Source organism: Cotesia glomerata, linkage group LG10, assembly GCF_020080835.1.
Source record: "Cotesia glomerata isolate CgM1 linkage group LG10, MPM_Cglom_v2.3, whole genome shotgun sequence".
In the NCBI taxonomy this organism is placed as follows: Eukaryota; Metazoa; Arthropoda; class Insecta; order Hymenoptera; family Braconidae; genus Cotesia; species Cotesia glomerata.
The window spans coordinates 9,033,756-9,057,518 of record NC_058167.1 but is presented as its reverse complement, the minus strand read 5'-3'; the positions used below and the strand labels follow the sequence as shown (position 1 = coordinate 9,057,518).

Below are 23,763 nucleotides of genomic sequence, written 5' to 3'. Positions count from 1 at the left end.
TTTAATTATTTTAAAATCATCGTGTAGCAGATTGTGATATAAGTTTTCTGGTCAACTACAGATTAATTCACAGACTCAGCATCAGCTCGAAGGATCTATCCCAATTAATTAATTACCTTTAATTATTTAATTAATAATACCAACTTAGTTTATTTTATTCACCATCTAAATACTAATAATTAATTCTGTCAAAAATTAAAACATATATCTACACGCATATTGTCAGTCATATTAATATTTCTTTTAATTTATTATTTTTCTTTAATATAATTAATAATTAATCCGCAAAAGTAATTATTTTAAAAAAACGCACTGCGTTTATTTAAACTCAGTAGACCTTCAAGCCAACAGCCAAGTCCGATACACATTTTTTAAAATTTATTTCATACAAGCGGCAGACGTGATTGAACAGACTTTATTATTCATTTTATCGGTTTATATTTTTATCGATTCTTATATAAATTACCTAAGACTTAAAAAAAAAAAAAAATTACAAAAAAACAAATTAAATTTTTTTTTTCATACAACTCTTGCTCGCTCGCATTCAAAACAAACAAATATCCCGAGGTACATGTTATTAATAGTCCCCTCTTAATTTATTCCTTCTTTATTTTATTAATTATAATTATAATTATCAATATAATTTTAATAGTAATAAAATTAATAAACGGATAGTGTAAAAGTAATCAATGTAAGTGAAAAAGGAGGTGTAAAGTTGTTATTACTTTTAATATTGTAATTGTAATTATAATTATCATTATTATTATAATTATTATTATTATTTTAACTAATTCGCGAATAATAAATTCATTCCCTAAATTTATTGTAAATTTAAAATAAAAAAAAAAACACGCCGGTAATAAGTGGCTTTGCTTTATTTGTGCGGCAGCACATTTTTGAAGGCACTCGTACCTTCATTATCCGCTTTTAAATAATTCATTTTATTATTTTTTAATTATTTATTGTACCACATATGTTTCATTATTTAAAATTTAACTTTTAACTAGGTACACAAAAAAAAAAAATATTTTTAATTATCAATTTACATAAATTCGCGTATAGTATTTATTACTCTTTTTAGTTTAATTACCGTTGCACTTTATCGTGTAATTGCAGAAAAGGACAGTGTGACAGAGACTTTAATTATTAATTACACATTTATTATTATTATTATTATTATTATTATTAATATTTATAATTATTTACCACTCATCTAAATCTTAGGCGACCTATACCTGTTATATAATTTCAAACGCCATTGCTTAATAATAATTCTTTATATATTCATTAATTATTTTTTAAAAATTAATAATTACACCTCATTAGACATTTCTCGATTAGTATCAACCACTAGACACAGCGACATATTTTATCGCGACCCGACCCAAATTATAGACGTGAAAAAAATTTATTTGTTGTTAATAATAATGGTTTAATTTAATGTCGACGTACGACTGGCAGTAGATTAAATGAATTTATATATCAATGTTCGTTCCTTAGTTCCCTGGCCGCTTGCTTGAGATCTAAGAGAGATAAAATAATATATTTTCACGTCAATGATTTAATTAATTTATTTATTAATAATATAAACACGAATGGACCGCAGAACGCTTTTAATAAAAACTAGCAACAGTTTTATTTTTTTTTTTGTAAATACTAGCCTTTATAAATTAATTAATTCTTGTGTTATTTATTTTTTAAATTTATTTAATCAGCATCAATCAATATTTATAATCAATGCTCTGCAATGTAAAGCAGGAAAATATACAATATTGTCTCCTGACTTATTCGTGGATTATTTTATTTTTTTTTTATACGGTAGCACATGTTACTTAAACGATTGCTCAATTGTGAGGAAGTACGGTGCAATACATTTAATCAATAATAATAATAATAATAATATTAATTAATAGTTATAATTAAAACAAATGCACTAAATCCCTCACGTTGCATAAGCGGATTTTTTATTTAAATATTTCAATTTATTAGTTGTTGTATAAAATGTGATTCCTCCACGGAAAAGACGGACTACCAAGAGACGATGGAATTTTAATTAAACCACCGCACAACTCAGTATCAGCCTTTGTTAAGTCAGTCGTCATACATTTTACAATCCAAAACACTCTTTTTAAAATTCACTTGCCCGCTCAACGAGACAGTCCATTTTTTTTTTTTATTTATTTTTTTTTTTTTCATAACTTTATATTCATACAAAACACAAGCTTTGACTATTAACGCAGGGTTCATCTTCACAAGTGCCGTAAGAGTCAAGACATCTGATTCCGTATGAAAGATCACGTTGGTGGTTTCAGCTTTTTTTTTTTTTTTTTTTTATATCATGTATCAAGTATAATAATATTAATTAATATATGTGTATAAAGTCCGGAAAAATTCACAAAGAAAAAATAATCGTAGGAATCTCCAACGATTAAATAAAATTCTTTATTATTCTTGTTGTTAAAGTTGTTGCTGTTAAGCACTCTCGGTAAAGTATTTGTTTATTTTTCTGAGTAAGAACAATGGGTAGAGCAATTTTCACGCTAAGCTACGAAGGCAAAGTATGCATACACGTCCTGCGGTCTGGCTTCTTTATTTTTTGTTTATCTTCATAACTGCTGTTTAAGGTTTTTTTTTTTTTTTTTTTGATGTATTTTATTTTATTTTATAGATTTTTTTTTTCTTTATAAATATTTGTTTATCCATGATGCATCGAACTAATCGACTACGATAGTTAATAAGATAGTGTTTGCACGTTCTTATCAGCAGTGCAATCCATAATTGATTAAATATACGTGTCCACTATATGTGTGTCGATAATTGTGTTGATTAATTATTAATTTTTTTTTTTTTTTTTTTTTTTTTTTTTTTCCCCATAATTATCAATAAATCCTCAGTGAGGTATTAATTATTATTTTTAGCCATTTGATAATTTAATATTCAAGTGTAGTGTAATCCTCGAGTTATCTAATGATACTTTAAATAGTAAGAGTTTTTTATTTTTATCTCTTGATTATATTTTACTCGTTCTGTTGGTTAACTTCTTCCTTAACGTCGCCGTCTTGTTGAGATACATTTGATTTATTGCCAGTACCCTGGCCACCGGCATTGCCGTCGACTATTTTGTCATTGTGAGAGTCTGCTTTGTCGCTCGGATCCATTTTGTTGCCTAAAAATTAAAGTCAATCTTAGTTTAAGACTGAAAAAAAAAAATTATACCAAAATAATTAATAAAAAAAAAAAATAAAAAAAAATTTATTTATTTATTAATACGAGTAATAAAAATGTAACTAACCATTTCGAAACTGACCTTGCCCCGAATAATATTGCTGCTGCAATTTCATATTACGTTGTTGTTGTTGGTGTAAGTTTGGCCTGTGTCGGTTTACTTGATTTTGTTGAGCTGGTATACAGTTTTGTTGTTGCTGATTGGGGTTATTGGGATTGGGACCTGGTGGAAATGGTACCACTGGTCGCTGAATTGGTGGGGGGTAACGTTGTTGAGACGGCTGAATACCAGCACGTGGAGGCATACCCATTCCACGGACATTTTGTTGGATTACCTAAGATAATTTATTTTGATTACTTTTAATTAGAAATTTTTTAAAAATTTTTTAGACAAAAATAAAGTAGACTAAAGAAAATAATTTTACACATTTTAAAGTAATTTTAATTAAAAAAAAAACAATAATAATTAATTTTTTTTGAATTATTATTATTATTATTAAAAAATCGTTGATTTTACTTATTAAGGGGTATTGTTTTACTTATTAAGGGGTTATATCCACTTGTAATTTTTTCAAAAATCGAATTTTTTTTTGCATATTTTGAATGTACATATATTTGAGAATATCGTCCAAAAATTTCACATTGATTCGGCAAATAATTTCGGAGAAATTAGCGTATTTGTAAAGATTTTTTAACTTAGATTAAATGGTACCCAAAACTTCAAACGCGTTTTTCTCGAAACGGTGTTTTCAAAGTCGGTGAGGAAAATTTCTTCGAAACAGAGTTGGACCGATCAGCTTGAAATTTTCACACGATCTTCTTAGATACTTGTATCAGGTAATGATCGAAGGAATAAGGTTTCTGGTAATAATTTCGATTTTTTTAAGCCACTTTAAACTGTAAATTTTCTTGAAAAAAACGATTTTTTTCTTTGGGAAGCCGCTATTTTGTCAAAAATCAAAATTTTGACTATTCCATCGATCTTTACTTGTATTCATATATCCTAAAACTAAATCTTTTGTTTTTTTTTATTTCTGATAATTTGGATCAGAGATATCTTCCTCACTGCCAGACACCTTTTTGTGGAGGTCCTCTAGGAGATCTACTACAGGAACAACGGAACCCAATATTTTTGTAAATACATCGCGAATTCTTAAAATAAATTAAATTCGCTATATGTACATTTATTCTATGTATTTATTTAATAAAAAGCCTCTTCACAAAAAATTCACAAAAAAACACGTTTTTTCGGACTTACAAGTGGATATAACCCCTTAATGAACATTGATTAATAAATACTCAACAATAATAATAATAATAATAATAATAATAATATATGAACAAACAGATATTTTCTAAGTCTATTTTTCTACTGCGAAAAATTTTGCTATTGTTACTTAATAAATTTATTAACAATAGCATCTATTAGGCATTCTTAATAATTCAATTACTAACACATCACAAAGCATTAATATAAGCAAAAAAAAAATTACTAAATGATCGCTTATGAAATTGTATTACTGAAAATTCTAATGATGGATGTTAAAAAGAAAAAAGTCGAGAATATAATAAATAAATAAATAATTAAATGAATTAATGAGTGAATGAATGAATGAATGATACATACATAGTTATTGTAGCTGCTTACCAGAGCAGACTGACCGACGCCCTGGTACGGTTGATATTTATGATGCTGAGTTGGACTTGGTTGTGGTTGTTGAGATTGTGATTGTTTACAATTTCTTGATTTCGGTGATGGTATTTGTGGAGCTAAATAAGATAATTATAAAAAAAAATAATTAAATAATCAGAAAATAAATTAATTAGTTAAGGAATGAAAATTTTGATAAATAAAACTAACTAGAATTAAAAACTGATGCCAAAACATCTTGTTGATTTCCCGACGGGCTTTTTAGTTGCCTCGGTTGTTCTTGTTGTTGGTGTTTGCTAAGAAAAGTTGCCGCTGCATTTGCCGGGCCTTGTAATCCACCAGTGGGATTACGATACTGTTGAGCAGCAGCAGCTGCGGCTATTTGCAGTCCCGAGCCAGAAAGAAATTGAGAGCTAAAACTCTGTAGATTTACGGGAGTTGCATTACCGGTTGCTAAACTCTGACTATGTTGACCAAACCCCTGAAGACCGTAGTGTGTTCCCGTTTGCTGTGTACCACCAGGTTGGTAAAATCCAGTTTGTGATCCCGGAAATACATCTGTAAATAAAATTATTTAATACTATAGTCAAGTTCTACATAATTTATTTTAAAAATTTAATTAATTATTTAAATTTACCAGCAGATGTTGCGCTATAGTAACTGTTAGCTGTCTGTTGAACATTAGGACCAGGTCTCTGAACTAATTGCGAATTTCCCATGTAATTCCCACTTACTCCTAGTACTTGATTTGGATCATACGGTATATACGCCAACTGAAATAAATTTAATTATAAATGTGGTTAGAATTTTTGCCTTAATTTTAAAATAACAATTAATAATTAATGCTGTCAAATTTTTTATATTAAGGCTAAAATATTGGTCGTATAAAGAAATTTTTCAAATAAGTTGTTTAAAATTTAATTTTATCTATTATTTAAATCACTAGACATAACACGCTCGCTTCGCTCGCCTTCATTCTTTCAAAATTCTCGCCATTATCTCAGTCGACCAATCAACAACCGAATAAAAGTCACAGAAATGACGTAAAACGACACGACATCCGGCCATCAACTTTTTAGAAGAGGATGATTTCAAATTTTGGCAAAATTTTTTATAAATAATAAAATAAATTATTAAGAGATGTTAAATTAGTTAATAATTAAGAGATAAAAATAATTACTTGATTGGGTTGAGCAGATTGTGCCTGGAAATGTGGTGCCTTGGTACCAATAGCACCAATAGACTGAGAAGAAGGCTTGACACTAGCCGACATCAGGGAATTGGATGACGAACTTATCAAAACAGTGTTAGGATTATTGCTCAATTGTTGATTTTGTCCAAACGGCGGGGCCGCAGCTGCGGGAATTCGATATTGCGACAAATTATTCTGATACATATCAGGTGTCGCTGCGTTTGGAGCGTGAGGTGGGGGCGGCGGCTGCTGTAAGTACACATTCTGCTGATTGAACGAACTTTGCAGAGAGGGACCATAAGGTGGATACTGAGTGAATGGTGAACGACTCTGATCCAACTGGAATGCACCGTAGAGACCACCGGCTTGGGCTGGCAATTGACCAGAGCCAGTGTTAAATAGAACTGCTGGGGGCGATGGAATAGCAGACATGCTACCGTATTGCGCTGCCTGTGATCCTGGATACTGTGGGAATTCCTGTTGATATAATTATTATTATTATTATTATTATTATTATTATTATTATATTATTCGATTAAAAACTAATAAATGTTATGATACTGAAATTTCGAGACACCTTAAAATTTTTTAATAAATAAATTATAGCAAGAAAAATTAATTAAAAAAATTATGAATGCAATTTTTTAAAAATAATTTTAGATTTAATTTATTGTTTAAAAAAAAAAATAAAAAATTTGTCAAATGTCTGCTAATTTCAATATCATATAAATATTTTTTAAAGAATGATGATGATTCATTTTTACCTGATAATTGATATGAGAGGGTTGTCCAGTAGAATTGAATGGAGGAGGACTCAGAGGACCTTGAAGACTGGCTGGTGGATGTCCGATGGGACTCTGACCAGGGCCAATGGGACTGGGACCAGGTACAGTGGAGCCTGTTTGCGCGCCGCCACTCCCGGAGGATTGCTGCTGCGGCTTCACCTGCGGGGGAACCAGCTGCGCATCAGGCAAAGAGTCAGCATTTTCCCACAGGGGACAGGATATTTTATTTATGTTTATACATTCATTTACTTTTTACTTTTTTATTAATTGCTCGTTACTTTGCCTATTTACATCACTGCAAATTACCTACTCATTTATTATCAATTATGAAAATTAAGTTAGTCGACATTTAAAAATTTTTAGAATTTTTTTTATTGAAAACAATTATTAAAAAAAAATTTTTCATTTATAAAAAACTACAAGTTCAATTAAAAAAAAAATAATTTTTAGTTCTTATTCAATAAATTAAAAAAAATAAAAAACATCAGCTAATTATAGTATTGTTCAATTATAAAAATTAAACTAGCCGGCATTTAAAAATTTTAAGAATTTTTTTATTGAAAAAGTTATTAAAAAAAAAATTTGTATTTTTAAAAAACTAAAAGTGCAATTTTTAAAAAATATTGTTTAGTTCTAATTTAATAAATTAAAAATATCGGTTAACTTTAGTATTGTTCATCAATTTATTTAAACACCACATTTAATTAATTTTCTCATCAAAAAATTAAAATATAATATGACCAAACTGATCAATAACTAATTAATAATTATCTCTACTTTCAAGTAATTAAAAAAAAAAAATAGGTTAATATTTAGTGATGCAAAATAGCCAGCAAATTAATGAAACAGGTGATAGTATGATAAATAACGAAATGTAAAAACAAATAAAACGCACCTTGCATACATTAGTAGAAGTCGTGATTTCATTTTTCATGTTGTTCTGGCTGTACTGAGGATGGGGATAGCTGTCATCAACATCCGCGGTCTCGAAGCTCTGTGGAAAGCTGTTAGCCGTGGACACAACGTTTCCGTCTTCGTGTTCGACGACAGTCGGCATCGAAGCATTTTCCCAGACCTTTTTAACCGATGCGATTTTCAAATTAAGTTCAGCTGTAGAAGGAGAAATGGTACTCTGAGCACCCGTCATGTGCATGGACCTCGGCATGCCCAGAGATTTGCTCTTCTCCTCGGTTAATTGGGACAAGTCAGCATCAAAGGTAAAATCAAGCTTCATATCAGCGCTGTCTTCGCTCTTGTTGAAGGACAGTGGCATCTGAATCGGGTCCTGAGCCTTGTCTTTGATCAACTCATTAGCCGGTTTGTTGGAGAACGCAACTGAGAGTGGTTGCTGCTGTTGCTGGAGATTGGGATCCTCATCGATATCGCGTTTGTCAACGCGCTGCGCTGGCTTCATGTGATTTGAAAATTTAGATTTAATCGCCATTTCAGGACCAGTCTTAGTCGTCTTAGAATAATTAGTATTTTCAAATATCAAAGTCTGAACAGGCGGCGACGAAGCGTCTGAGACATTTTTGTCAACTGCAGACTCTTTGCTAGGTTTTATTATTTTTTCTCCACTGGGAGAGTTGCGCTGACTGCTACCTGCCGAGGCCGCCTGCTCGTTAGCTTCGTGCGAATGATCAGAGCCAGTTAACCCCGACATTAATTGAATATCAGCCGGGATATTTGAGTTCGGGGAGTTTGATCTCAATTGACTCGTAAACGGTTTATCCCAGGCGTTTACAGACGGCGGTGGAGCTGGACCACTTCCTGCATTACCTCCGGCATTGCCTCCGTTCCCAGAAGAGTCTTTAATATAATTAGAATTAGCGTTAACCTTATTCGAATCAGTACTGCCATCGGAATTCAAGTGCTGCTGCTGTTGCTTAGCCAACTTCTGTTTCTGGAATCTGGGCGCAAGTTTATTGCGATTAGGATTTCTGTCAAAGGACTTGGGCATATTTGCCGGCTGAGGAATCGGTTGACCCAGCAGCGGTGGTATGTTTTGAATTTGCTGGGGTGTAGGAGGCTGAGGACCATTTAACTTGGATTTAGACCTATCGCGTTCGCGTTCCTTGTCTTTTTCCCGACGAGGCGGCTTGGGCTCTTCCTTGAGCCTCGAGTCCTTGAGATTCTTTTTCGAGCGCACCTCTTGGAATCCATCAGCGTCGACCTTGTCTTCTGCACTGGTGCCATCATCGCCGCCAGTTGAATAATTATTAGCCTCAACCTCAGAATCGACGGACTTTTTATCCCGACTCTGTGCACTCTGTACACTCTGTGATTTTTTACTCATGTCCTTCATGACCTGGTCCACCAAATTGGGATCGCTGAGCTTGATCTCATCGACACGGTTGATGGTGGTCTCTTTATTCCCTTTCTCATTAATCGGTCCACTATTAGCAGAGCCCTGGCTTCTAGGACGCCCATTTTGCGTCTGCGTACCTCCACCTTGAGGCGGCAGCATACCGGAATGATTTCGCTGATTAAAAGCCAGATTCTGGCCATTGCGTTTCTCAGCACCAGGAGCCCTAGAATTGACATTTGACTTGGACTTTTGTTGATCACGATTGTTACCTATTTGTTCATGCCTGCGATTATTCTGGACATTACTCCCAGCTTGATTTCCAGCTCCACGATGTTTATTATGAGCATTTCTAGAATCCTTGTGCTCATCAATGTGTTCCTCGCTATTCTCCGAGGTAGTTTCCCACTCCTCGTTTCCCACGTCAGCAGAATTCGACTTTAGTGGATTTCCACGTCGCTCACGATTGTCACGACCACGACGACTGCCACTGCGAGGTCTCTTGGCTCTCGCATCTTCCTTCTTCGACTGGTTCTTCTGCAAGCCAGCGGGATGACCCACATTTCCGTGAACCGGTTCATGCTTTTGTCCCTGATTCCCCGGAACATTAGGCGACTTGTTGCGCCTGCCAGTGATTCCCGCAGTCAACGCTTGCTGTTTAGCGATCATCTTATCATCGACAGACTGATCAACAGCTGACGGCTGATTGCCCTCAACTTCAATCGCCGTTGAGGGAGAACTCTGCAAGACATTTTTATCGTCAACATTTACTCTTTCAGTAGAAAACGGACTTTTGCTGGGTGGTGGCCCGTAGCCCTCCATCCTGCCTCCCGAAGTGGCCCCTCGGGATCGAAACCCACCGCGGCCACGTCTCGAGGGCTCACCTGAGGGCGCAAAACCTTCTCGACTCGGTCTACCATCAAACCCTCCTCGCTTGTCACCGCGACTAGGTGGATACTCATTGCTCCGTTTCTCGTCCCGTCTTGACACCTCCCGATTACGCTCATCTTTATCATTCTTCTGGGCCACAGGTTTAGGCGAAACAGCTGACCTTCGCTCGTCCTTTCCCGACTCAGTGGATCCAGAAATTTCATCCCCGCTTATTTCAGAGTCCGTGTGACCGTACGATCCACTTTTCGCAGAACCAGGACGGCCCATCGATCGAGAGCCACCTCCACGGCGACCACGTGTCTCTGATCCGCGCCATCCACGTGTATAAACATTGTAAGCACCGCCCCAAGTACGCCCACCGCGTGAAGAGGGTTCACGTCCTCGGAAGCTACCGCTGTTGGTACGATTTCTTACATTCTTGTCACGCTTCTCGTCTTTAGAATCGTCCTTAATTTCTTCACCATGTGACTCTTCGCGTTTTTCAACGCTCAACTTCTCCATGCTGGCTTTCAATTCTCTTATTATGTCCTTCACATCCTTAGCAGTTTGCTCCTGGGACGTTAATTTCTCTTCATTCTTCTCAAAAGTCGGGGACACGGCGTCGGCCCAAGCCTTGGGGGAATTATCAGTTCTATCAACGGCAGTGGAACGCGTCGTCTCGGGAGTACGCTCTAATTTTCTGTTCCAAACCTCTGGCTCTTTTTTCACGTCCGATGTACTATCTTTATTACTGTTCTCCTTCTTTTCAGCATCAACCGCGACATTACCTCCAACATTGCCAGCATTGGAGCTTCCACCGCGCTTTAATTGAGTGAGATTTCGTTTTTCACTTTTCAACTCGTCAGCTTGAAGTTTTTCACGTGTGATAGGTCCAGGTGGCTGTCTTCTGTCTCGTTCACGCTCTCGGTGGTGATCATCGCGGTAGAGCTCGCGCTTTTTGTCCTCGTACTCGTTCAAATCGTGGACCCAAGAAGATGAGTCACGTGACTTGTGAAAATCATCTTCCCGAAGAGAAGTTTTAGATTCACGTGAGGCGCGTGAATCGCGAGAATCCGGGCGCTGAGGTCGTTCATTCCTGTCAATACGATCTTCACGGGAAATATTTAAAGGCTCGCGACGATTATCGTCAGCAGAGAGGCCTCGTTCATCACGACGATTGTCTGCAGCCCAGTCACCGCTTTCGGAGCGCTCACGCTGCAACTCACGATCATCCATAGCGTCTTGCTGACTCGACTGTTTAATATAGCAATTAGAATCGTAATCCTTATCTCTGCTTTCGCGACTGTCTCTTGAAATCCGGGAGTCTCCATGACTGTCCCGAGGCTCGCGGTTGTCTCTGGTGTCTCTATCGCGGAAGTCTCGAGTATCTTTGAACTCTCTTGAGTCTCGAGTATCTTTGAACTCTCTTGAGTCTCTGGAGCTGCGTGAGTGCGAATCTCTGTCCTTTTCGTCGTAAATACGGTCACGGTCTCTCTCCCAGGACTCGCGACCCAGGTGACAGTCATCGTGGTCTCGCGCATAGTCCTCCTTGTAGCCTCTGTTGTAGTCATCGTGGTAGCCAGACTTGCGGGAATCTCGGGAATCAAAAATATGGTGAATAACCGGCCGGAATCTGTCGTCCCTTGATCGGTTTCCGTGATCGCGAGACGGCGGACGTGGATCATCATCAAGAGGATTGGTAATATCTGAATCAGTACGACGGCGCTGTGGCAGAGGCATCGAGTGGGTCTGCTTAACGCCGGCGGAGCTCGAAGAGCTGTGAGAAGACCACCTCGCGGGGTCGTATTGCTGCGAAAAGGGGACATTCGGCTGAGAAGTTGTTCTCTCAGCGCTCGGTGAGACGCGGTTGTATCCCCCGCCACTTCTCTCGGCTTGCTGCTTCTGGAAACGTGGCGGCAAATTACTCTGAAACTGTCTTGAGAATGCCGGCTGGTCGCGGTCGCGGTTTTCACGCTGATCGCGATCGCGTTCTCTTTCAGCGCGTGTAAGATCTTGCTGTGGTCTCATAAAATTGGAACGGTTTGGCTGGAAATCACCAGCTGGCTCTCTTAAATCTCTACTGTCTCTTTCTCTGTTGTCACGTATCAAATCGCGATCACGTGACTCTCGCGCCGGTTTAATTTCATCTTTACCCTCGGAAGAAGTGCGCGAACGTTCGCGGTCGCGGCTTTCACGCTCGCGGTTCTCGCGCTCGCGCTCCCACTCAGGCACTGGAATAGGCACTGGCGGAATATTAATCAATCCTTTAGTTTCGGGAATAGAAATCACATCGTCTTCTTTTTTCGCCATTTTTTTCTTCATTTTTTGTTCTAAATCCTGTAATTTTTTAGCTGCTGCCTGTTTTGACTCCTGAAAGCGTTTTTCTTCCTCTTCTTTGCGCTGACGAGCACGAACGACCGCCGAAGCGACTATTTCACCGTGCTCACGTCGACGCTGATTCCATATTTCTTCCTCCTCGACTCCGCGAAGGGAATGAGCGGGCCTCATTGGCGGTTGGGATGATTGGTTGTAATTGTCTCTTATCGGGGGTCCATTGGTGGCACGATAATCGCGCTGCGGCCCCGCAGAACCACCAGATCCACCTGAGCTGGGACCCATTCTGTCTTGGTACCACGGGCGATTGCCGTGCGCTGAAGATAAGTCACCACGAGTGTCATTGGGGTCTCGAGGCGACTCATTGTCTCTAAGTCTTTCTTTATCATCGAGCGACGTGTCTGGGGACACTTTATCATCCTTGAGCGGTGGCTGTTCCACCTTTTCATCTTTCTTGACAACAGAATTAGCATTTGTAGTATTATAACTCGAAGTACCGTGTGAATTATTAGCATCAGGCTCGTTTTCGTCGTCACTGAACGCCAGCTTCTGATTATAATCAATATCATCGTGCGCAGCCCAACCCGGGTCGTGTGAAATGTCATCCATACGAGTCAAATCTTCCTCCTTAATAATAGGACGTGTAATAACCTCCTCTTCGACCGGGGGACGCTCACGCTCCTGCGGGGCACGTGATGAAGGAAAACGGTCATTTGGATTGAACCGTGGACGGGGGCCACCGCCTCCTCCGCCGCCACCGCTCATATTCGACGGTATTTGTGGAGGAAAACCACCACTGGCTGGAAAGTTTCCTCGATTGTACATAAATGGGGGAATAAGTCCACGATAGTGATGTATATTTGGACCAGGAGCTGCTGCTGTTGGGTTTACACTCGAGGACACTGCGACGCCTTGATTCGGTTGGCCTGCCGGGACCGAACCCATGACAGGCGATTGTCCCAAGCTCGGACGTCCGCCACCTAATCCTTCTGAGTGTCCTGGCGTACCGGATAAGCCTACTGGGGGGCCCTGGCCCACCTGAGTACTCCCACCACCTGTACCAACTCCTGCTCCTGGTGTGCGACTTCCACCTTGTATCCAACTCCCTTCTGCTGTAATTTTTTTATTTAAATAAATATTATTTTAATTTATGATCACAAATTAAAAAAAAAATTCTTTAACTTTTAATTTAATATTTCTAGGGTTAAAAATATGACATTAAAATTAAGTCTTGAAAATTTTTTAATTTTTTTTCTAACAAATAAATTTTCTTAGAAAAATAATAATAAAAATTAATTAATTTTTTAAAATTTCTACATGCCAATTTTTTTTTCTAATTTTTCTTGGCAATAATTTATTTATTATAAATATTATTAAAATTGTTGAACATCTGCTAAATTAATTTTCATATTAAAAATTTTTAATGTGGCAACCGTAAAATTAAAATTTAATTAATTATATTTACTTTGTGGTCGCAGGCTCGGTCCAGGTCCATACTGTGCATTCAATTCCCGGTTTTGTTGTGACTGTTGCTGTCCTGGTGCACCTGTTAAATAAAAATAACCCATTAACATATGAAATTTAAATTATAATTAAAAACAATTAGCATTCACATTAATTAAAAAAAAAAAATAAATAAATAAATTTAATATTCATAAACAAATTAAATAATCACTGTGCAATCTTTAGTTACAATTTAAAAATAAAATTATGAGTAACACTGGTAAAAAAAATTAAAAATCAAAATGATTTCTTATCAACGACGTAGAGAACCCCGGACTGTTAGGAATAAATAATTGGATCAAGGTCAAAGCGTTAAAATAATTATTAACATATTTTTTATTTGTTTTCATCTATGTTCAATAAAATACAATCGTATCTACCAACTGAAACATCAAAGCGGATAAAAAATAAATATAACACAGATGACGGAGGAACAAGGGATAAAAAAATCTATCCGAAAATACGAGAATAAATAAATAAAGTTGATATAAAAATAAAAAAATAGACTAGTGATACTGTAAAGGAGAATAATGGCAAACAAGTCAACTACATGGCTACCAGCATCCCACCTGAGTGGTTGTGGGGATACTGCTGTTGCGGTAGCAACGATTGATGCTGGGCATTGACCGAGATGACATTTGAAGCTGTCGAGGAGGTCGACTGTTGAGTAGTAGTCTGTTGGTTGGTGTTGTTGGTCGGTACTGAGACGGAGGGCTGTCCGCTGAGACTGGGGAACTCGTGTTGGAACTGCGGGGACTGATGGGCGAGGAAACTCAGTCCTAGGGCACCTCTTCCCGGTCTCCCGCCCCCCACGAGTCCCGCGTAACCAACCGCAGCTGACACGGCGGGTGTACCTATCGATTAATATGCGGCATTCGATCGACAACGCCCGATTTATGATTTTATTTTATCTTATTTCTACTATGGATTATTTTCAAAATTATTATCAAAATCCCCAGAGCCTTTCAACACGTGCAAGTAAAATTTATCACAAGCGCTGATAAATATTTTTAATTATTATTAATAATAATAATAATAATAATAATAATAATATTATTATTATTATTATTAAATCAAGCTTCAATTCTATTACTTAATTAATTAATTATTTTCCGTGTAATTAAAATTAAAATTAGAGTAATGGATTGACTAAATTATAATTATAATTGTCAATATCGATAAATCGATATCAACTTACCGGCATCCCCGGGTCTGCTCATAATTGCACTCCATGATGATTTGTTGGCTGTTAGCTCGGAGGAATGTTGAGACTGGCTCTGGGTATTTTGTTGCTGCTGCTGCTGTTGACTTGGCAGTGATTGCGGCTGCTGTTGCTGTGATGACGGTGGTGCTGCTGTTCCCACTGTTGGTGATTGGACTGAAGTTGTCGCAGGCACACATTGTGACGATGAGTTAGTCTAAAAATTTAAGATTATTATTAATTATTTTATTTATTTAGTTTTGTTTGTTTATTTATTTAAGAGCTGTTAGTAATTAAAGCAGTAATGAAGCGATTGGGTAATAAATTGGTGGTTAAAATTACGGTAGTGTCAGATAACGGAGCAGCTGTTGCGTTGGTAGTTGTAGTAGTATTAGTATTAGGTGATTGTTCCTTAGTAGTTGCCCAACCGCTTCCGCCACTAGGTACTAGACTTACAGCTGGATCACTGCTGCTGTATTCACTTTTTAAACTAGGCAAATTAGCCGGTGGACGCCGTGCCGAAGGCACCTTTCCCAAACTCTGCATTCCATGTTTGCGTGGTAATGTGCTTTTTTGTTGGTGTTGTTCCAATGATTCTCCCTAAATTCAAAAATTTTTTTATTAGTACTGTTGATTTTATTGGAAACATTTTTTGGAAATTACTCAGCTTTAACTTCAATTAACTTCAATTAAAAAATTTGAATACATAAAAAAAAAATTTTTTTTTAATTGTTGGATAAAAATTGTGAAGAACAATTAACAAGTTTCAAGCAATGAAATTTAAAGTAAAATTATACGTTTAAATTTCAATAGTTTTAATTATTGTCTGTAAGCAATTAGTCACGGTATGAAAAATTCATTAACGAGAAAGAAATTGAAAGTTTTATAAGTAATAAAATAATTATTAAAAAATTTTATTCAATTTATAAAAATTTTTTCTTTTAAATAATTTTACACTTGAAAATCTTTAAACTTTTTTTTTTTAATTTCAAAATGAATAATTTAAATATTAAATTTAACGGCAAAAATATTGGTTTATAAAAAAATTTATAAAACAAAAATTTTATTTAATTTTCTACAAAAAAAAAATGTCTTATGATTTTTTTTATACGATGAATATTTTAATTATAATTTAAAAATTAAGATTGATAATTAATGATACAAATTTTTGCCAATAATAAAAATCATAATTTTGAAATTACGGCTTTCTTATTGGTCATAAGAAAAAATTATAATCTAAGCGGCACAAAAATTTTTTTGGTGGTTTTATTTAATTTAAGTTGACTATTATAAGTTTCTAACTTCTTGTTAAATAAAATCGTCCAAAAATTCAACATTTTAATTTGTGACGCTTGGGAAGACATTTTTTTATAAAATTAAATTTTGAACTCGTGTTTAAAAAAATTTTTTACATGACCAATATTTTCGTGTTAATATAAAAAATTCACCAATAATTATTAGTTATTATTTTAAAATTAATGCAAAAATAACCTGCATAAATAATTAATTTTAATTTTAACAACTCTCACGTTTTGTTTTGAAGTTCTGGAGATAATTTATAAAAAAAAAAGGATATTAATTAAAAATAATCATTAAGATACTTACCCTGCTCACCCGGTATAAACTATTGATATCTAGTGATTGAAACTTTGATTTTCCTTTCTCCCCCTTCGACACGATCCCCGACAGAGTAGACATGCTGTCTGCAGGCAACCATTTAGTACCACTCAGACCCAACGAACGAACCCTTTGTCTAAAAAAAACACAATTAATTTCATAAATTATAAACATAAACACTGGTTAGTTATTTATCGATGAGTAATGAACAAAATATGCGATATCAATGAACTTATAAATATAAACATAAAAAAAAAAATATTTACACTTGGCGTTAAATTCTTGGAGAGCGGTAATGAAAAATTCCAAATTTCTCACAAATATGCGTGTATATATATATATATATATATATATTAAAGATAAATAAAAAAAAATAATTTAACACGCCGTGATTGCGCCAATGGAACGTAAAAGGCTGACAAGAGGCCGGAATTGGCTGTTCCGCAGTTTGCCAAGGAAAAGCTTTGTTACATTAGCCTCGCGTTTAGACGAGCGGGAGTCCAATAAGAGAGAAAGACAAAGACACCGATACGTAGTAGCTTCACGTCTTTTGACGTTATTGCGGCTTGCTTTTGAGTAAATACACCTCGATAAATAAATTTATTACTCTTATCATTATCACTGAATAACAATATTTAAAATGAAATAATTTATATTAATTTAATAAATAATTATTTATTTATTTATTTCATTTTTTATTATTTAAGCACTAATATTATTGCCAAAATAAATTTTAATAATTAATTTAACAATAATAAAACTAATAGTTGTAATGATGATGATAATAATAATGATGATGAATGAATGGGGATGAATTGACGCCGTTGAATGACCCAACCCTGTCCGCAAAAGTCGCCGATGTCAAATGGCCCGTGTAGTTTTGTCGTCAAAACAAATCGACTAAATCCACGCACTAGATTTTATAAGCATATTAAAATTTAATTAAAATAATTAAAAATAACGGTAAGTAGACAATAAAAGTCGTCGACTTAAATAATAATCACTAAATAAAATAAGTTTACACTGGAGACTAGAAAGAGATTATTCTCTTTTCTCTTATCGAATATTTTTTGACTTTCTCGAGTCTAGAGTCCCTCGGATCTGCGAAAATCGTTGATGAGACGGAATAAAAATAAAATGAAACGAAAGGATGCGTAGTATGATTAAAATAATTAAGTTGAAATAACAATTACCTTGGTCCGTCCAAATGGGTATCAGTTCACAAACGGATTTAAATCCCAATAATAATAAATTTAACAACCGATCGCCACGGATTAAAGTTTTGATAATTGTTTAAAAAGCGTTTTGTGGGCGACTAACACACAAACTCTTTCCTCTTGGGGGATATATGATTATTATAATAGATTTCTACACGGTGTTAGTTGGGTACTTGTTCTTCTTCTCTACTCACAATTCGTCCAAGATGGCGAATGCGCGACTCGGACACGGACTCCACCAGCAAACTTTACGACTTTCGGCTGTGGCTGGCTCTCTTCTCTCTTCTGTTCTCTCTTCTCCTGCGATCAATACAATTACGTCATGCGTTTTAAATTATTAACTTTGTCGTGAGATGTCACTTTTATCGGTACTACAAGACTCCGCTCACTGACTCTTGTCACTAACCACGCCGATTATTTTATTTTATTTGTTATTTAGATTTTTATAATACTTATTATTTTACAATTATTTATTTCTTCACTTGTACACTCCCTGATTTAGATTATTTATTTTTTTTAATTATTAATTATATATTATTTAAAGATACTGGAATTTTAAAAATACTATTGGTGGTCAAAAAAAAATTTTCAGTCTATACGAAATAATTGAGTTTTTTTTCTTTGCTTTCCGGTACGCCTGCAAGATGACTCACAGCGCCACCGTCGCATTCTTGAATTATATTTTATTACCAAATTACTTATTGGTTCATTTGTAATTAAATTGTCATTTACTTATGTCAAGTTTAGCTCAAGAAGAAAAATTCGAATTTATTTATTTCTTCAAGCCAAAGAAGGAATTTTTTTGACAGGTAAAAAAAAGGATAATTAAAATATATTTTTTTTTTGACTTTGCAGTTCCGCTGTTTATCACTTCCGGTGTGACATATATATTTATTAGAGTATACCTGTCAGAAAATATTTTTTAAATGAATTTAGATAAATGTAAGTACAAACTATTTTAAATGACAGGTAAATAATAAACAGCTGATTGTAAAATAAGAATTATTTTTTTTATTAGCTGTGATTAATTTTTTTTTTTATTTTGCAACAAAATAATTTTTGAAATTGATTGCAACCAAAGTTAGAAGAAATAATCCACTAGACGGCATGACAGTCTCTTTTTGCGCTATACATATGTATCACATTCACATTCCAGCAATTATTCTGATAGTTTCGTCAGACTGAGATAATTCGAATAACATGCTGTTTGTGTACATACTTTACCTTGTGAGTTTTAATAAATAATTTATTATTTTGTTAATTATTTAAATTTATTTTATTTTTTTTTAGGTGTCAAAAGATATTAAAATGTCTCTGAATGTTGTTTCTTGCAGATGATTTTGGTAATTGTTTTTATTTACTTATTATATATTGTTTTACTAAGTGTCATTTACAATGATCATTTTATTTTATTTTTTTTTTAGAATTTAGTGTTTATTTAAATAACAAGATTGGTTTTTAAAATGAAGAAAAGATTAGTTAACAAAATGTCAAAATTGTCGCGTTATTCAGTAAGGATACTATTTAATTATTTAATTTAAAGATTTACATTTTGATTAATTTAATTTAATTTTTTATCCAGATTTTTTTCTCATGTGCGTTAGCATTTTTTCCTGTGATAAAATTGACGCATATAAAAGATTTTTACGATGAAATGATGTATAAGTACTCTCGTAAGAACTGTAAAAACAATGATGGTTACAAATGCGGAGCGCATTTATATTCAGATCATTACAAACTTTACAAAAGTGTTTATTTTGAAATGAAGAATAAAAAACAAGACTGAAATATAAACTTCAATAAAGAAGTACGTAAATTTGTAAAAACTTCATTAAACAGATTAATATATAATTAACATCAATAAAGTTTAATAATTAAAATAAAATCTGTAAATATATTCTAATCCTTATAGAGTTAAGTTATCACAATTAATAAGTAAAACAAAATAGAGTAAAGTTTAAAAATACTTTATTAGAAAATAGTCTAGTAAATGCTTGTTTTTCTTATATAATGTAAACTTTTTCTTACTTTAAAGAGAAAAGCTTAAGAATTACAAATTGAGAGATAAATTGACCTTACACCTAAATATAAATTTGTAAATAGTTTGGGATTGAAAATAAACATAGAAAAATCTAATCCCAAAGCCTGTTTGACGATTAGATATTAAATGTAAAGAATTACATAATAGTTATGTACAGTAATCATCAGAGATGGCTAAAGATTCAATACAAAATTATTCCTGAGCTTCTTCTTTGCTCTTCTTCTTTTTCTTTTTCTTTTCCTTCTTGGGTGTTTCCTAAAAACCAATCAAATTAAGTCATTAGTTAACTAATCTAATTAAAAATAAATGACAAGATAAAACTAATAAAAAAAAAAAGAAAAAAACTTACTCCTGTTTCCCCTTCAGTTTCCATAGTCTCATTCATAGAAACTTCAGCATCTTTTTCTTTCTTTTCCTTTTTCTTCTTTTTATCTTTCTTTTTCTTTTCTTTGGGCGTTTGATCAACATCCATTTCTTGAGGCTCTGCCTTAACTTTTACGTCAGCTTTTTCGGCTTCAGGTTCACCTGATTCTGATTCTTCTCGTTTGCGTTTTTGTCCCGTTTCTTTGACTCCATTTTCTTCCGTCTAAAATTTTTAAATTACAATTAATTATATTTATAAATTTACAATTTATAAAAATCAACTAAAATCTTTTAAAAAAAAAAATACCTTAGGTAGAGTCTGTTGTGGTGTTTGAGAATAATCAGCGTAACCCGACAACCAATCAGCAGGTGTGTTTTCATTAGGTTTACCATGCTTGTCTAATTTTCCCTCAACAATCATACGTTTCTTCATTGAAGCCTTGGGACCCAAACCCCATTTCCTAGGGTAAGCATCTCTTTCCATAATCACACGCTTTATTTTAGCAACGACTCCGTGATCACATGCACTCATTGTTGGCGAAGTCATTAGAGCTATTGCCAAAGCTACTGCTTCTCCTTTTGTTGTTACAATTACTATTTCTTGGTTTAATTCAATACCGTCGTCGTACATTAAAACACCAGGTAACATAATTTTAGCTCCATAGCAGATTGCGTTTACCTTAAAAAAAATTAATTTTAATAATAAATTTAAGAGTTTATCAATCAGACAGTTTAATAATAATAATAATAATAATAATAATAACTAGCAACCATTCCGTCACTATGTAGCTGCTGTGACTTGTGAAATATAAATAAATAAAATTTTGCTTTATTAAATAATGACTTTTGTTAAATTGCAATGTACTTTCTTAAATATTGACGTTTTTAAAGATATAAGCTCATCCCGATGTTACACTCATCAAGAGCTTTCATTTAAGTACCCACATGCATTTGGATATATTTATCATATACACATATATATAATATACATAAATATATGAAAAATTGATGTGGGTACTCAAATGAAAGGTCTCGATGAGTGTAATATCGGAATGAGCTTATATCTTCAAAAATGTCAATATTTCACAAGATACAAGGTCATTTCTTGATTATGTATCTAGAGATAGAGCATTTTCGAATGCAACCTTAATACTTATAATAAATTGAATATTGGTGATAATGATATAAAACCTTGAAAAGGTACAAATTAAAATCAAGACCTTTGCAATGACACTAAATTTCACTAAAAAGAACCGATTTTATCATATGACTATCCTGGACACAAAATTTTTCTTATTCTCTTAATAATATAAATAATAATCACAATTTAAAAATTTATTATTATTATATTAAAAAAAACTTTTTTAATAACAAATCAAGAGCTACTCAATAAGATAACTTAATAATAATAATAATAATAATAATAATAATAATAATAATAATAATAAATACTTACAGCACTGTCCTTCATAATAATTCTTTTGTGATTAACCAAAAGAGCTTCCAATGGCTTGATAACTCTCCTCAAATAAGATTCATCACCATGGTTCTCATATAACCACTGAGCATCTAGAATATCATGCATCGTCACCATATTATCCTCCTCACTTTGAACTCCAGAACGATTTCTCCTGAGCTCCTGCATTTGCGCTCCAGTACCCAAGAAGAGACCTAAATGAACGCAAATAGTTCTTACATAGGAACCAGCTTCGCATTTAACTTTGAAAATTCCTATATTGCGCTCTTTGTCGTAGTCGAGGAACCAGCTGTCATAGACGGTCCTCACACGCAGTTGTCGTTTAACTGCGGAAATCAGCGGAGGCCTTTGAAACAGCGCACCGCGTAATCGTTCCAGCGCTTGGCTTATCTGAAGATATACATTTTTATTAATTGCAAGACAATGATAGTCAGACAATTATGAGTTTAGAAAAATATTTATTTTACCTTCTGAGTGTCTTCTACGGCAGAGTGGAGCTTGAATACCGCGATATACTCTTTTCCCGCAGACTGCTGGGACTTGGCGAGACGCGTAGCTCTGTCGATACAGACTATCAAACATCCTGATACCTTGGGATCGAGAGTACCAGAATGGCCAGTCTTCTCGACCTTCAGGATTCGCTTGATCCAAGCGACTACTTCGTGGGAAGACGGGTTTGACGGTTTGTCAAGATTTATGCACCCTGATTTAACGTATTCTGATAGAGTTCTGTGCAAAGGGGTTGATCCGCTTGTCAATGGAGTAAAATGTTTTGTTCTTGTTAACATTTTATCAAAATTCTGTTCAATAAAAATAATAATTAATATTTATTTTAGTTCTAATGAAAATAAAATTACGAAATTGAAATTGAGAGTTATCTAATAATTTCAAAAATTTTTTTGAATAAATAAATTATACAAAAAAAAAATTAATTTGAAAAATTTCATCTTTAGAAATTCTAAAAAATTATCAATGCAATTTTTTAAAAATAATTTTTTTATATCTGTTTATTTTTAAAGAAAAATAAAAAAATTATCAAGTGTTGGCTAGTTTCAAAATTAATAATACTAAAGTTAGCTGACGTTTCTAATTTTTTTATTTTTTTTTGTTTATTAAATTGGACGAAAAAAAATATTTTTTTAAATTGCACTTAAGTTTTTCAAGTTTTTTTACAAATGAAATTTTTTTTTCTTATTTTTTTTGTAATAATTTTTTGAATAAAAAAAATTAAAAATTTTTTAGATGTCGGCTAATTTAATTTTCATTCAGAATTATTACAAATTAAGTATTTATAAATTTATATTGTCATTTTTTGGATACATACTTTGAATAATAAAGGCCAATCTTTACAATCCAGCTTCTCAGGAATGTCAGAAGGCTCCATTTTACAATCCATAGCCACCTGAAGCTCTCCCAGGGACTTCTTCTTGCTCTTCTTCTTTGCTTTCTCTGAAAATTAAATAAATTAGTCTCTTTGTCGGCTCATTAACCTCAACCACACTCTTGTTCCATAACCTTTAGATTCACAATAATAAAAATTAAAGTAAAAAATATTTTATCTAAAAACTAAAAGAAGAAAAACTATAATTAATTTTTTATTGATAATTACTCATAAATTTTGTGTAAATAAATTTATTTAAACAACCGGAGTAACAAACGACACGTGTTTACACCAACAATGCAACGCGGGAATCCATTGTTAAAAAAAAGTAAATAATATTTATGAAAGTTAATCAGAAGTTTAGGATTAGTTTTTTATAGATTGTTTGACAGTAATTACAATATTTTTTTATAATATTTACCTATTTCAGCCATGATTACAATTGTTAACAAACACGTGGGACTATGCCGTGCTCAGTTCAATAAAAAAACTAAAACTACACTACCGGCATTTTATAAAATTAAGAGAGCCAATGGGCTGTGAATAAATTTGACTAGAACTGCCGCGGGTACCTGACGTAGTTCAAATTCTCGCCACGGGG

At 33.8% G+C, this 23,763-nt stretch overlaps 2 protein-coding genes and 1 long non-coding RNA gene across 14 annotated transcripts; 1 reads left to right on the top strand and 2 right to left on the bottom strand.

Annotated features, from left to right (window-relative positions):
* Nucleotides 1-43: 43 nt before the first annotated feature.
* Nucleotides 44-18,377, bottom strand: LOC123272687 (protein PRRC2C-like). 12 transcript variants are annotated; one of them, XM_044739640.1, is made up of 14 exons: nucleotides 17,877-18,376; nucleotides 16,672-16,819; nucleotides 15,409-15,666; nucleotides 15,064-15,283; nucleotides 14,435-14,719; nucleotides 13,828-13,908; nucleotides 7,749-13,474; nucleotides 6,833-7,027; nucleotides 6,057-6,545; nucleotides 5,514-5,649; nucleotides 5,087-5,434; nucleotides 4,853-4,995; nucleotides 3,308-3,560; nucleotides 44-3,166 (listed from the first exon to the last, which is right to left on the bottom strand). In XM_044739640.1, exons 2-14 carry the CDS (start codon nucleotides 16,762-16,764, stop codon nucleotides 3,018-3,020), a joined length of 8,376 nt encoding a protein of 2,791 aa, XP_044595575.1. In that variant the 5' UTR covers nucleotides 16,765-16,819; nucleotides 17,877-18,376; the 3' UTR covers nucleotides 44-3,017. The 12 variants fall into 12 exon arrangements, with proteins under 12 accessions (XP_044595575.1, XP_044595579.1, XP_044595572.1 ...); XM_044739644.1 differs by having other exon boundaries at nucleotides 4,874-4,995; XM_044739637.1 differs by having other exon boundaries at nucleotides 3,293-3,560; nucleotides 17,877-18,375.
* A 600-nt stretch (nucleotides 18,378-18,977) lies between these two features.
* Nucleotides 18,978-19,785, top strand: LOC123272693. The gene is made up of 4 exons (XR_006511126.1): nucleotides 18,978-19,127; nucleotides 19,191-19,243; nucleotides 19,325-19,411; nucleotides 19,483-19,785. It is a non-coding gene; the product is annotated as an uncharacterized LOC123272693 (long non-coding RNA).
* A 66-nt stretch (nucleotides 19,786-19,851) lies between these two features.
* Nucleotides 19,852-23,726, bottom strand: LOC123272689 (H/ACA ribonucleoprotein complex subunit 4). Its single transcript, XM_044739651.1, has 7 exons — nucleotides 23,584-23,726; nucleotides 23,106-23,230; nucleotides 22,249-22,581; nucleotides 21,761-22,171; nucleotides 20,612-20,983; nucleotides 20,291-20,527; nucleotides 19,852-20,196 (listed from the first exon to the last, which is right to left on the bottom strand). The coding sequence occupies exons 1-7, from the start codon at nucleotides 23,594-23,596 to the stop codon at nucleotides 20,134-20,136; spliced, it is 1,554 nt and encodes a 517-aa protein (XP_044595586.1). The 5' UTR covers nucleotides 23,597-23,726; the 3' UTR covers nucleotides 19,852-20,133.
* Between the last annotated feature and the right edge of the window lie 37 nt (nucleotides 23,727-23,763).